The 13,219-nt window shown below is 52.3% G+C and overlaps 1 protein-coding gene across 1 annotated transcript in view; it reads right to left on the bottom strand.

Moving 5' to 3' along the window:
* Positions 1–13,219, bottom strand: part of KIF26B (kinesin family member 26B) — a 442,943-nt gene that overhangs the window by 21,190 nt on the left and 408,534 nt on the right. The window contains exons 11-12 of the mRNA XM_046678716.1: positions 5,001–5,163; positions 575–3,986 (exon numbers count right to left, since the gene is read on the bottom strand). Coding sequence (XP_046534672.1) covers positions 575–3,986; positions 5,001–5,163 — 3,575 coding nt within the window. The remainder of the gene's footprint in view (positions 1–574; positions 3,987–5,000; positions 5,164–13,219) is intronic.

The following is a 13,219-nucleotide window of genomic DNA, read 5'->3' as shown; positions in this document are numbered from 1 at the left end:
ACTGTGCGTGAGTGTGTTTGGGGTGGAGGAAGGGCCTCTCCCACTGCACTTTCAATGAGTCAGAGAGGCTGCCATGGTCTTGGGGGCCACCACTCCCGCATTTGGGCTTCTGCGGCCACTAGGCCGGGAGGGTGTCTACCCTGACCAGATCCCTCAGTGGCCCTAAGCAGCAGTGTCCTTGGTCCTTGAGCACATAAACCCAGGCCTCCCAGCGTGGGGTGAGGGGAAACAACGGGAGGACCCTGCAGCTTCACCCCCACAGCTGGAGTGTGGAGCCGGTGCTCCTGGTGGCCCCCAGCACTCCGCCTTTTCTCTGTGCTGAGGACCGAGGGGCATTCACAGCCTTAAGACGCAATGATGCCCAAACAGTAGGTCACTTTTTTACTGTGAAACCCACCGTGGCTATGTCCCAGCTGAGACCTGCAGGGCGACAGACTTGGGGGAAGGCGACACCGGGTGTCAAGTCCACGCGGCCTGGAGGCCCCCCACGATCCGCACACGACAGGGCAGCAGGGAGTTCGGGTGACTCGCCCTGCCCTCTGCCCCCCCCGTGCCCCCGCGCCCGGGTGCCCACCTGCGTTGGAGCGTTTCTTCGGGGTCTTGAGGCTCCGGCACCTGCCGCTGAGCGAGCTGCTGTTCTCGCTCATGGAGTCCTGGGCGGAGGACGCGCTGCCGGTGGCCTCGCTGTCCCTCATCATGCTCTCGTAGCCGCTGCTGCCGCCGCTGTGGTAGAAGAGCGCTGTCTTCCCCATGGCCGGCGGGAGCTCCCCGCTCAGCACGCTGCTGTTGTCGCTGCCGTGGCCGCTGCTGCAGCGGTGGGGCTTCCGCGGCGGGGTCACCTTGCTGTACGGCGACGGCAGCAGGGGCGCGGCGGCCGGCTTGTCGTCGCCGGGCCCCGCACGCTCCTCGGCCTCGGGCCCAGCGCGCAGCGGGGAGCCCCGGCCCGCGCCGCCCTGCAGCAGCTCCGAGATGCGCCCGTTGACGGCGCGCAGCGGCAGCTTGGCGGCCAGGCCCGAGCCACGGCTCCTGCTGAGCGACTGCGTGGACCAGGACATGTGCTTCCCGCTCGGCGGCAGGCTGGCGCTCTGGCCCACCGCCTGCGGCAGGGACTTGGTGGAGAAGCTGAGGGTCTTGGTGGTGGAGGTGGCCAGGCTGCGCGCTTTGGGACTGGCCAGGAGCAGCTTGCTCACGGCCGAGATCTTGGACTGGCTGGCCTTGGGCGAGGCCCCCGCGGCCGCGCTGGGGCCCGGGGTGGTGGGCGAGGCCCCAGCGCTGCGGCCCGGGCTGCGCCCCGCGCGGGGCATGGTGCTGTCCTTGCCCGCGTGCATCCGAGAGCTCATGGAGGACAGGCTCTCGGCCCTCTCCAGTGAGAGGCATTCGTAGTGGCTGACTGTTGTCCTGCCGAGAGAGTTGGTCCTGCTGGCCAGCTGCTCCAGTTTGGCGCTGAAGAGCTTGCTGCTGCTGCTGGCGTCCTTCATTTTGCCGCTGGGCTCATCCGGGAAGCTGGCCAAGAAGGGTGCTGGCTGGTTCAGGGGGCTGCTGGTGGTGCTGCTGCAGGCACTGTGCTGGGGGCTGGCCCGGTTCTTCTGGTCCAAGCTGGACTTTCGGACAGGGGGCAGAGGGGGTGTCCCTTTGGGTCGAGCCAGGACACAATGCTTGGGTGACGCCACCTTTCTCTCCAGGGTGGCCTTGGAGGGCTGGGTGCCGGAAGCTGTGCCAATCCCGTTGGTCTCCGCGGCACAGTGGTAGAAGAGGCTGTCCAGCTCCTCCTGTCTGCTGGCTTTCTGAAAAGCCCTAGGAAGGCTGCTTGACTTCAGGCTTTTGTTGGGATGCACCGGGCTTTGGGCAGCCAAACTGGGCAGGGCCATCTCACAGCCATCCACAACCCTCCTGAAGTTGTCGGTCACGGGCGAGGCAGACACCTCACCGCTGCTGCCGCTCGGCCTGTCGCCGGGGCTGTCCGTCCTGTCCTGTTGCCGCTCTGCTCTGGCCTCAGACTTTGGAGGGCCCGTCGCAGTCTCAAGCCTAAGCCCTTCTTCGCTGGGATGAGCATTCTCCTTTTTTACCTCCTCTTCTCGTTTAAGCCAGGGGTCCTCAAATGTCATCTCTTTCTTTGCATTGGGTTCCCTGCTCTCCTGGGACTGGGCTGCTTTGGTGACTGAGCTGACAGCAGCAAGGGGTGTCTCAGGCTCTTGGACGTTCCGGGGGCTCATGGCAATGCAGGGGTAAACTGTGATGTTGGTCTTCATGGGGATGTACCCTTCACAGCTGCTCAGATTTGCCGTATTGGAGATGGTGACCATGGCCTTGCCCAGTGTGGATATCTTGCAGCCTTTGATGGGGGTTGCTTTGTTGAACGTGTCTTCCCCCATTTCAGACAAGATGAGCAAATTGTCGGGGCTGGCCTTGGGCTTCTCTCGGCACACCACAGCGGTGTTCTGGATGCTGCTGACAAACTCCGAGGCTGGAGGATCTGCCATTGCTTCCCCGTGCCCAAAACACGTCTGCGCTATGAAACTGTGGCACGACTGCTCACCGTCACTGCCCGTGCTCATCTCGCTCAGCCAGGAGCTGATGGAGGAACGCCTGCTCCCTGCCTCCCGGCCCTTCTCGTCTAGGCTCAGCTTCGGGAGGGGCAAGAACTGTGTGATGCTGACTTCAGAGACAGGAGCCACGCTGGAGTAGCATTCCAGGTCCTCGCTGACACTTCCGATGATGCTGACGGGCCGGGAGCCTGAGGCCAAGGCCTGCACGGAGCAGTCGCTGTTGAAGCTGATGATGCTGGTGGGGCGGCCACTGTCCAGGACCCCACTGATGGTCAACTCCTCCACCAGCGTGAACACCAGCTCGTCCTCACCGTTCAGCTCCAGGGGCTGCTGCACTGTCACCATCGTGGTGCTCACTATCTCCTTCTTGGTATCTGGAGAAGTTGCTGCCTGATGCTCGTCATCGATGGGGGTTTCGGGGAACCCTTCACTCCCAGCAGACATGGATTTCTTCAGAACCTGGGGGCTCATTCCAACCGGGGGTGTCCGAACCTCAGGCTGCAGCAGGGACTCACTAGACGCCATGCCGGAATCCTTGCTCGAGGTTGGCAGCGGGGCGGGAGAAGGCAGGACACCCTTTTGAGTGTACACTTTGCATCTCTGTGAAGGAGAGCTGGCCGGCTTGTACTCTGAGGTCTTGGACAGGCTGGCGATGCCCAGCCGGGGGGAGCCCATCGGCCTGGGCTTGCCTTCCACAAAGCCACAGGAGTTCAGGCTTTCTCGGCTGCTCTGGAGGCTGGGGCTCTGCACCAGCTGGGAGGAACTGTGCTGGCCACTGCTGCCCGGGATGCTCCTGGGCGAGGCAGGGGCGGGGCTGTTGGTGAGCACTGCAACAGGGACAGGTGAGTGATTCCTCTGCATCTTGGAGGCCGGGGGGTCAGTGCCTTCCCTATCGGGCAGCTGGCTGTCTGACCCATTATCTTCCTTATCAGACTCACAGAACAGGCTCGCCCCAGCTGCTTGGCTTAATGGGGGACACTTGCTTGCCTGCTCTGCCCCAAACTGGGCAGGCAGCTCTTCGAAAGGAAACTTACTCGGCTCTTCACTGCCGTCGATGCAATCCAGCCTCTCCTGCAGCTCAGCAAACGTGTTGCATTTCAAGCAGTCCCTCTCTGATTTGCTGGCTGCAGCCTCTCCGGCCTCTGTGGGCCGGCTGTCGCCCCTGGTCTTCTGCAGGGCCGGCACGATAGGGACAAAGTCTGGGGGCCCCTCGTTGTCGGTGAGCTCCTTGTCGGAGAGGGCCGTGCCATTCGGCCCAATGTAGATGACCGTGTCGCAGGACTGCTCGCTGCTGGAGGAGTAGTCGGGGTCGCTGGGCAGGTGAGGGATCGGGAAGTCCGAGTCCCCTGCAGCCCTGGTGTGGAAGGGTCTCAGCTGGGTGGGCCTGCGCATTCTGCCTTCTTCACAGGAGCTCTCTCCCCCGGAGGAGCTTGACGTGTACTGGGAGTGAGAGGAGAACAGTTAGTGTGGGTGGCTCTTCCAAGACTGCCCTCCCAGCCAGCCCAACAGCCGACAGCTGCTGACTTGATACAGGCTCTCCAGGCCGCCCTGCATACGGGCCTCCGCCTGGGGTGTGGCAGGCCAGTGCGCCCCAGCTTTCCACATCCTGGCCTCACAGGTGAAGGATAACCCCTATATGACTCACTGGGGAAACAGAGGCTGCCCATGAAAGGAGGTGACCAGCCCAGGCCCCGTCTGACCTCCTAAGGGCTGAGGGGTCACCAGTGTGGCACGCCCAAGCCATGTGTGACACCTTGGGCACAGAAGCACTGGTTGGAAAGACCTGTTTTCAACAGATGCAAAAAGGAGGGGAACAAAAGCCCCACGCATCACCAGCTGGCCCTAGATCAGAGTGACCACAATCACAGATTAATTTCTCAAATATTCTTGTCACCTACCACCTCCTGGCTTTGCCTCTGTGTGAGAAAACAAGCCCAGTGGTTTCTAGCAGACTGTTGGCATCAATCAGAAACCATTGAATTAACATGGCAAACCCAGCAACCTGAAAATGCTTCCTGGAAATGCAGGGAAGTAGGACCACATGAGCAAGGGGTTAACAACCCTCTTTGGGGTCAACCAGTTGAAGGACAGGGTCCTGATCTACATAGGACCAAAGCAGATGAGAGAAACTGAATATTCCTGTCCCTCTAAAATTTTCCATCTCAAAGAAGCAATCATTTGAACTATCTAGAGTGGACCAGGCGTTCCCTGTGAGGGGTCCAGGCTGGATGAGTGGGGACAGCATCAGCTGTGGGGAGGAGAAGTGCTGTTCTTCTCTATTGGCCCAAAGGTCTTCCTGCCCCGAGGTGGACACGGAGCCACATGTTGGCAGCCACCCTCAACCACGCCCCTGGTGCTGGGCATTAGAAATACTGATTCAGCTCTTTCGGCTTCAGGTCCAGGGCAAGCCTCCGAAAGCTCCTTCATCCAGCGTGCCCCCTGCGAGCTCCTTACCTTTGTTTTCTTTTTCTTCATCCTCAAGACTCTCGAGGCGATCTGGATGGTGGACAGGGTCTCTGCGTAGCTCCCGGCCGCGGCCGAGATGTGAGCGATCATGGTGGTGCGACAGTTCACATTCCCCAGGGACTCCCGCAGCAGCATGGTGAGCTTGCTTTCTCTGCCAACAAAGTGAATTAGGGCTGCATTAGCAGGCCGTGCTTCGCTGGGGCTGTCAGGGTGGGACTTCGGGCCTCTACAGGGCTTTTTCGTTGTGGGCGGTGCGGGTTTTTTTTCCTTTTTTTTTTTTTAATGGCATACTAATTAACATCATTTTCTAGCACAGGGCTATTTGTAGTTGGCAGCTGAGCAAGTGCTTCTAACCCCAAGGATGGAATTCATGCAAAACACCTCCCTTGGCACTGCCGTCCTGGCTGTAATGGGGTATTCCTGTGTGTCTGTGTGTGTGCATGTGACACTGCACATAACGAGACCTGGGAATAGAAACGAGAGGAAGGGATCAAGAGAGTGGCTTTGTGACGGGTGATTCAACATGCAATCTGCCACATGGCCCTTCCCTGCGCGTTTCTGTAGTTCTGAGCCATGAGCCTGTACTGAAGATCTAGGTGTTTGTAATACATGCAAAGTTTCTTTTGCAAAAGAGTTGCAACCACTTCATTGCCGTTGTCTGTTAACTCTCACATTTGCACACTAGTAATGAAGGTATTCATATTCCTGATTATAAGTGCAGAACCACAGGCATACGCCCACACACTCACTCAGCAACAGAAAGCAGCACTTTCTAGAAAGACCTCCTCTGGGGACTCTGCAGGTGCTGTGAGGGGTCAGCACCCTGAGTGGTGATAAGGAGGCCCAGGAGTTTACAGACTGTGTTTCTAGACTCTTTAAAAGCTGACCTGGAGGAATGGCTCATGTTTTTCCATTCCCGTACTTGTCCCAACATTCTTCCTGCCTTGCTTTTAAGAGGCTCTGCTGACGTCACCATCAGCATGTGTCCTCTCAACTCCTGCCAAATGTCACTGCGTCTCTGGAGCCGGCCCTGATCCTGGCGGCTGAGGTAGCTGCTTTGTTTCCTGTGCCCCATGCTCCCATCTCTGTGTTGTGTTTATAACACCAGGTGAGAGGGTCTGTCCTCACGTCGGTGTCCCCACCAGGCTGTCAGTCAGCCACCCCCTGCAGAGCTCCCTGGAGGGGGACCGTCCAGCTCGGCAGATGTGGTGTGAGACCCAGGCTGCTGTCAGCAGAGAAGAGACCATGGAAAGGGGGAAACCATTTCACACGTGACCTGCATCAGCCCTTCAGGGAGCAAAGGCGGTGGTGTGAGAGCAATTGTTTTTCCTTTCCATCTGGGACCAATTAAGGTGTCAGTTCAGGGACGCCGGGCCCACCATGGCTCGGTTCCAGGGCAATTTAAAAATATTTCAGGGTTTTTCTTCCAGCAAAACAATCAGTGATAGAAGTGATGGAAGGAGAGTGGTATGGACCGGATGTCTATGTCTTTCCCAAATTCATGTCAAAACCTAACGTCCAATGTGATGATATCAGGGGGTGGGGCCTTTGGGAGGTGATTGGGTCATGGGGGTGGAGCCCTTATGAAAGGGACCCCAGAGAGCTCCCTCGCCCCTCCCCCCATGTGAGTTTATATCAGCAAGATGGCGTCTGCGGACCAGGAAGTAGGTCCTCCCCAGACACAGAATCTGCCAGCGCCTTGATCCTGGACTTCCTGGACTGCAGAACGTGAGAAATCGATGTCTGTTGTTTAAGCCCCCCGGTCTGTGATGTTTTGTCACAGCAGCCCAAACTAAGACAGAAAGGTGGGGGCCATGGAAGAGGAGCGAGGCCTGGCTGTAAACATTTAACTGCGTTCAAAATGTATCCAGCAGGGATGTCCCAGATACCACTAGAGCTGGCAACCACACGGGAAGTCAAGTCCCATTCCTGGCAGACGATCTTAGTGGAGACAGTGCACCTGGATGAGTCTTGGGCTTTGTCTTCCACATGGGAAGTGGAAGATAGATGCCACTAGGGTTAAGCTGAGATCACACACAGTCACTTCTTATTATTTGTGGTGGTTACGTTCTATTAAATCTCCACGAACACTGAATTAGTGAATACTGAGCCACTGTCCCCAGGGGAAATAGAGGGTTAGGTTCCTGAGGGCTTCTGGTCACAACGTTTCGTCAGTTGATCAATATATAACCTTGTTTCATGTGTGTTTCAGTTTAAAGACACCTTATTTAATATATTTTTCTTACAAATGAGAATTATATGCACTATTTCGTTATAATAAAATACTAGCTTAGGAGGGTTTAACCTTCTCCTGACCCTGGATAACATGACCATCAATTCTTTGGCTCTCAGCTTCACAATACTGTCCACTACGCTTTTTTTTTTTTTAATCAGTCATCTCGTGAATCCACAAATATAGCCACTTGTCCCTGGCTTCATCATGCATTTTAGACATTACGTTAGCCCTCTCCAGGGCAGCTTGATGTATAGATCAGTGAATTTCTTCCTCCTTTTTCTGGATGTATCATATTGTTGATTCATTAACATTGAACTCACGCCAACAGCACTATATTCACGCCTGAAGGGAGCTCATCTAACACACATTTCCTCCATAAGGCATATCCAGCCTTCTTGCAGGAAGGAACACCAGACAGCACTTCAGCGCTATGCTTGGGGAGCTAAATTTTAAACAGTGAAATCAACAACAAAAAGCATACAAATGCAAAAAATGTGGCACTAAATAGACTGTAAAAAGGACACTTGTTTACAGGAAGAGACGTGAAACAAGAAGGGAGAGCATGGTCCTGTTCAGCTTCAGCTGGGAACATGTGCATTGGGCCACTCCAAGTTTTCGCTACTGCGCATGTCTGTGAATGACGAACGTCAGTGAAAGCGCCATGGGTTTTGATTTGGGGGGTTACAAATAAATTTCAGCGAGTAGGCCAATTCACAAAATATGGAATCTGCAGACGATGAGGATTGACTGTACTATGAAGTTCTTAATGGGAAGGCTTGTTAATCAAGTGCACTCTGCTGAAGGTGCACCCCACTTATGTCTCCATGTGACCCCATGGAAGTCCCTATAAGGAGAAAAATACTGAAGACAGAAAAAACGGATATAACATAGCTACATCAAACTGTTTGCCCTGTGTATTTCCACATGATTCCCCATTCATGAGTCAATCACAGGACAAATTTCTTTTTAAGTCCACATTGTTGGAAGAAGCCAGGGCATGTGTGTTGCTTGGCAACCAGCATTTTAGCTCTCCTTATGGAAAGCCAGTAAAACTGCTAGCAAGACTCTTTCGCATGGGCCTTTCTAGACTCCAGAACACATCCTTATGGGAGAGAAAATTGGTGGCTTTGTTTTTTTTCCACCTCATGATGATCCTTTAACTCAGAACAAAGACACTGAGGTTGGGGAGGGAAGGTGAAAGAAGGGCAGGGTCCTGAGGGCTGCAAACTGCACTTTAACTGTGGCTTTGGTGGGAAAATAGAAAAGCTCAAAGAGATGCGAGGGCAGTGGTCAGCGCAAACTCAGTTCGCACCTCTGCGTCAAGACTGAAGAGAAGAGCCAGGTGCAGAGCTGCCGGCCACCCGAGCCCCACGGCCAGGCTGGCCAGGGATTTAGAAGCTCCGGGGCTATGTGGGTGGGGGCTGGACAGCTTGGGCAGGAGCAGGAGGGGCTGGTGACAGAGCAGAGCTGACTGGGGTCTGGGGGAGGACCGTGCCACCCTTTCAAGTAGCCATGTTTTGTTTTGTGTTTTTTCCAGTTTTACTAAAAAATAATCGACACATCACTGTATAATTTTAAGGCACACAGCTTGATGGCTTGGTTTACATATATTGTGAAATGATTACCACAATAGGTTCAGCTAACATCCATCTTCTCAAATAGATACAATGAAAAGAAAAGAAAGAAAAAAGAAAACAATCTCTCCTTGTGATGAGAACTCTTAGGATCTACTCTCTTAACAACTTTCCTATATAACATACAACAGTGTTAACTACAGTCACCATGCTGTACGTTACATCCCAGGACTTCCCTATCTTATAACTAGAAGTTCCTACCTTTTGACCCCCTTCCTCCAGTCCCCTCCCCCAACCCTCTGCCTCTGGTAACCACAGGCTGATCTCCTTTTCTATGAGTTTGTTTGTTTTTTTTAGATTTCACATATAAGTGAGATCATACAGTATTTGTCTTTCTCGTCTGACTTATTTGACAGCATAATGCCCTGAAGGTCCATCCATGTTGCCACAGATGGTAGAATTTCCTCATTCTACCATCTACCATCTACCTTATAGTAGCCATGTTTTATCCACACATATTCACCTCTCTCCCACGCCAACCACACACATCTTTTAAAGCGGTTTTTGGAAAAATGTCTTGCTTTTTAAGCAAGTCAGCTTTTTATTAGACATAATAGGAGAACACAAAAAGAACAGGATAATGAACAAATTTTAGTTAATAATAATTTTAAAAGAACATGAAAGACCAATTAGTACTTTCGAACAGGGGCTGACAAACTAGGGCCCACAGGCCAAATCCGGCCCACTGCCTGTTTTTGTTAATAAAGTTTTATTGGAACACAGCCACATCTATTTGTTAACGTATTGTCTCTGGTTGCTTTTGTACCACAACAGTGGAGCTGAGTAGTTGTGACAGAGCCCATATGACCTGCAAAGCCACAAATATTTCCTATCTGGTCCTTTACAGAAGAAGTTTGTTGACCCGTGCTCCAGAGTAATGACACCATGTGGTCTCATATCAGACACAGTGCCAAAGAACCACCAACCAGAGCATGAAGGTGTGTCTTAATTTCCTTCCTATACAGTGATCTCTTTCTGATTGGATGCTTGTTGCCTGTGTTGTCTCTCTCTCCGTTCAGATGTTTCATGGAGAGAGAGCTAAAGTCAGTACCATGGAAACAGGCAGAGGGACAAATGCTGGGCTTTAGAAATCACTCGAGCACCAGGAACAGCTATGGGCAACTGCCCAGATCATTTCCTAGTTCATGCAGAAGCAGAGCCTGTCCTTCCAAAGGGCTGCAAGGCAGTTCACACTCATTCACCTCATTAACTCATTCGTGTCTGCTACAGCTCGTTCAAGAAGCATTTGTGAGCACTGACCCTAAGTCAGGCCCCCGTGGGTGCTGAGAAAGTGCGGGAAAGATGGACTAGACCGGGCTCAAGGAGCCAGTGAAGGAGACACACCTGTAAACACACATTGTGACACCATTTGTTGCAGGTAATGACAGAAGAACAAATCTAAAACAGCACATGATCAGGAAAGACCCCCCCCCGAGGCTGAGGGGTGTCCCCACTGTCACCATAACGTCCTGACTGCTAGAGAACACCCAGACCGCGAAAGTCACAGTATGGCTCTGTCTCCATGGCTGCAATTTTCCTACATGGAAGGTGTCCGAGGAGGTACAAAGAACACTTTATTTGCTTGGGGACCCCCCAAACACCCAATGAAACTCTGAATTCCTTTCTGAAAGGACAGTCTGGAATCCACCCTCAGAAGAGGAAACTCTCCCCACCGGTAAGTTGGTACAGGGCTGCTGATGAAATAAGATGTCCAAAGTCACACTCTCATGTTGGCCAGGTATTGGCACAAGAAAAAGGCCATTCCTTTCATGACCAGTGTGAAATATGCTTCTTCTCCCAGAAAGGAGGTGAAGAACTCTGGTGGCAGAAAGAAGGGCATCTGCTGACCATGTTCTTCTGAAGGAGAAGAAAGTGATGAGCTCTGAATGGGCAACCCAACTACAGCAGCAGGGGCGGCCCTTCTTCCAAGTCCTGCTTCTGGGGAGAGAGCTGTGGATGTCCAATTATAATGGGCATGGCTCTACTTGCAAAAATGTGCTGCCTTCAATACAAACACAATAAGGGCACGAAAAAAGCAAGATGAGGCTGCACCGCTTCATTTATGTCAATTATTAAGAAAATGTTGAAAGAAAGGAGCTTAGTTAATCCAGAAAACTGATTAAGCTCCAGAATAATTTACAAGAGAAAGATTCCCGTGGGCAGCAAGAACCAAAGCAGACATATAAATCATCAACGTGCACACACATGCGCCAACCCCAGCACGCACACAGGAATGCTGTTTTCTAGCAAAGGGAGACACTGTGTGTTTCTTCTTTTAAGTAATACACCATCAGTATTCAAACCACACATACAGAATTCTTATAGGTGTCAGCTATTCAGAGAGAGATAACAACTAATATTTAAATGCCAACAAAATATTGGTATACCTTACATTCTTAAGGATGTCACCCTGGAACTACATTGCATTCAGAAATTATCCTATCTTCTACCCACTGTACCTGTAAATGCCAAAGTATGTTGTATGGCCCCAAACAGAGAGCCTGTGATGCTGGGCAGGAGTTGCCAGGTATCAAGCCAGCACCAAGGGTTCTGAGCTCCCTGCCCTAGCCCCCAAGCCCCAGGCCCCTGCATCCACCACTGAACACCAGGAGGAGAGAGGAGAGTGAAAAGGGAGAAGGAACGCAAAAGAAAAGAAGACAAGAGAAAGAATAAAATCATGAACTTGGCCTAGTTTTTGGCTACTCCACTGGTACCCTACACCATCTCTCCCACTGTCCTATTCGCATCCTAGCGGTTTGCGAAGATCCTTTTCTACTGTTGACTGAAGGGTCACCAGCGACATCCTGAGGTCAGCCCAAGATATCAGGGACCAGGGTTCTGAGACAGCAGCATCCAAGGTTCAACGCTTCTCGCCAAGGTGGGCAGCATTTGTGCAGCTGTTTATCCCTCATTAGAAAGACATTTGTGTAGAGGACAAATTGAGTCACCAGTCCCACTGGGTGACAGCAATTCTTGTGCCTCTGTCTGTCTTCCAGGTCCCAAGAAAGTGCCTTTATTTGTGACACTGTTGAGTTGGGACAGAATGAAATACATACGTCCACAGCGGAGAAAATCATTTCCCTTGAGTTTATTTATTTGTAAGGGACTTGATGATCCCCTGTTCGTGATTGCTTCTTGGATGTCATACCCTTGGGAGAAGACTTTATATGCCTTCCCCCTGGGGAAGCCATTTGAGATGCAGGAGTGGTCTTTTCTCAGCAAAGTACCCCTCAAGGAGGCCAACATTTTAGGGCATGAGTTACTTGGTTTCTGGTACTAGAGAAGTACCAAAAACTTGCCACAGGCCAAGCTATTCTAATGGCATTTGTAAAAGGAGCTACATGAAAGTGCTTGCTGCTCAGTTCAGATAGTACTCCATTTGTACCACAGATGGCGGAGGCAGCTCTCTTCCATGGGATGCTGGGAAGGAGAGTGCCTCATATGGCAAGCTCGACAGAGAAACACAGTTCTCAGGTCTCCCAGTGAGAGTGGCTCTGGCTTGTATAATAAGGCATTGGCAAAAAGAGTGCCCTGTGTCCAGCATACGTGTTAGCAGTGTGGGAGGTGATGAGCGCTCTTATCAGGGGAGAGCTTAGAAGAGGATCCTGCAAGGAACCACCACTCCCAGCTGAAGAACCGGCCTTTGTGATCCAACAATATGCCACCTGGTATGAGTTCATGCCTTGCTTAACGTAAGACCACCTGTTGGTGGAGAGCCTGAAGCTAACCACTATGAGTAGACAAGGTTAATCTAATTGTGCTCTCATAGAGCTCTTTATTAAACCCCGTGGAACCCTGAGGCACAAGGAGCACCATGTTAGGATGCCTCTGACGCAGGGTAATATGCAGGAGAGATGCATTCTTCCCCACGCCATCCTGGCATCTAGGGCTGGCACCATGGTGGCTCTAGAACTCTGGTGGCAGTGCCCCGTGAGATGCAGGAGAAAAGAGATGGTGGCCAGCATGGGCCTGCTATTCTAGGCAAGCGGTAGTTGTCCTCAGCAGGACGAGGCCCGTGATGGGCATTCATGAGAGCTCCCGGAGGGACCTCGCATAGTATCTGGATGGGAAGACAGTTTACACAAGCCAGAGGTTTTGAGTGGAAGGTATGGGTTGGGGCCAATGAAATCTGAGTTATGACTTTAATCGTTTACCACTGAACACACAGGAAGATGCAGCCTAAGGAAATCTGGACTGCATGAATCCATTTGATCCTGGATATCAGTGTTTCATTTATCTGAATAAGATAAAATTCACATTAATTTATCCTACTTCACGAGAAACACCAGCTGTAAACTGTGAATAGTCTCAATGGAACATTTTACGAGAACTATATG

Source organism: Equus quagga, chromosome 12, assembly GCF_021613505.1.
Source record: "Equus quagga isolate Etosha38 chromosome 12, UCLA_HA_Equagga_1.0, whole genome shotgun sequence".
NCBI classification, from domain to species: Eukaryota; Metazoa; Chordata; class Mammalia; order Perissodactyla; family Equidae; genus Equus; species Equus quagga.
This window is presented reverse-complemented; position numbering and strand designations above follow the sequence as displayed.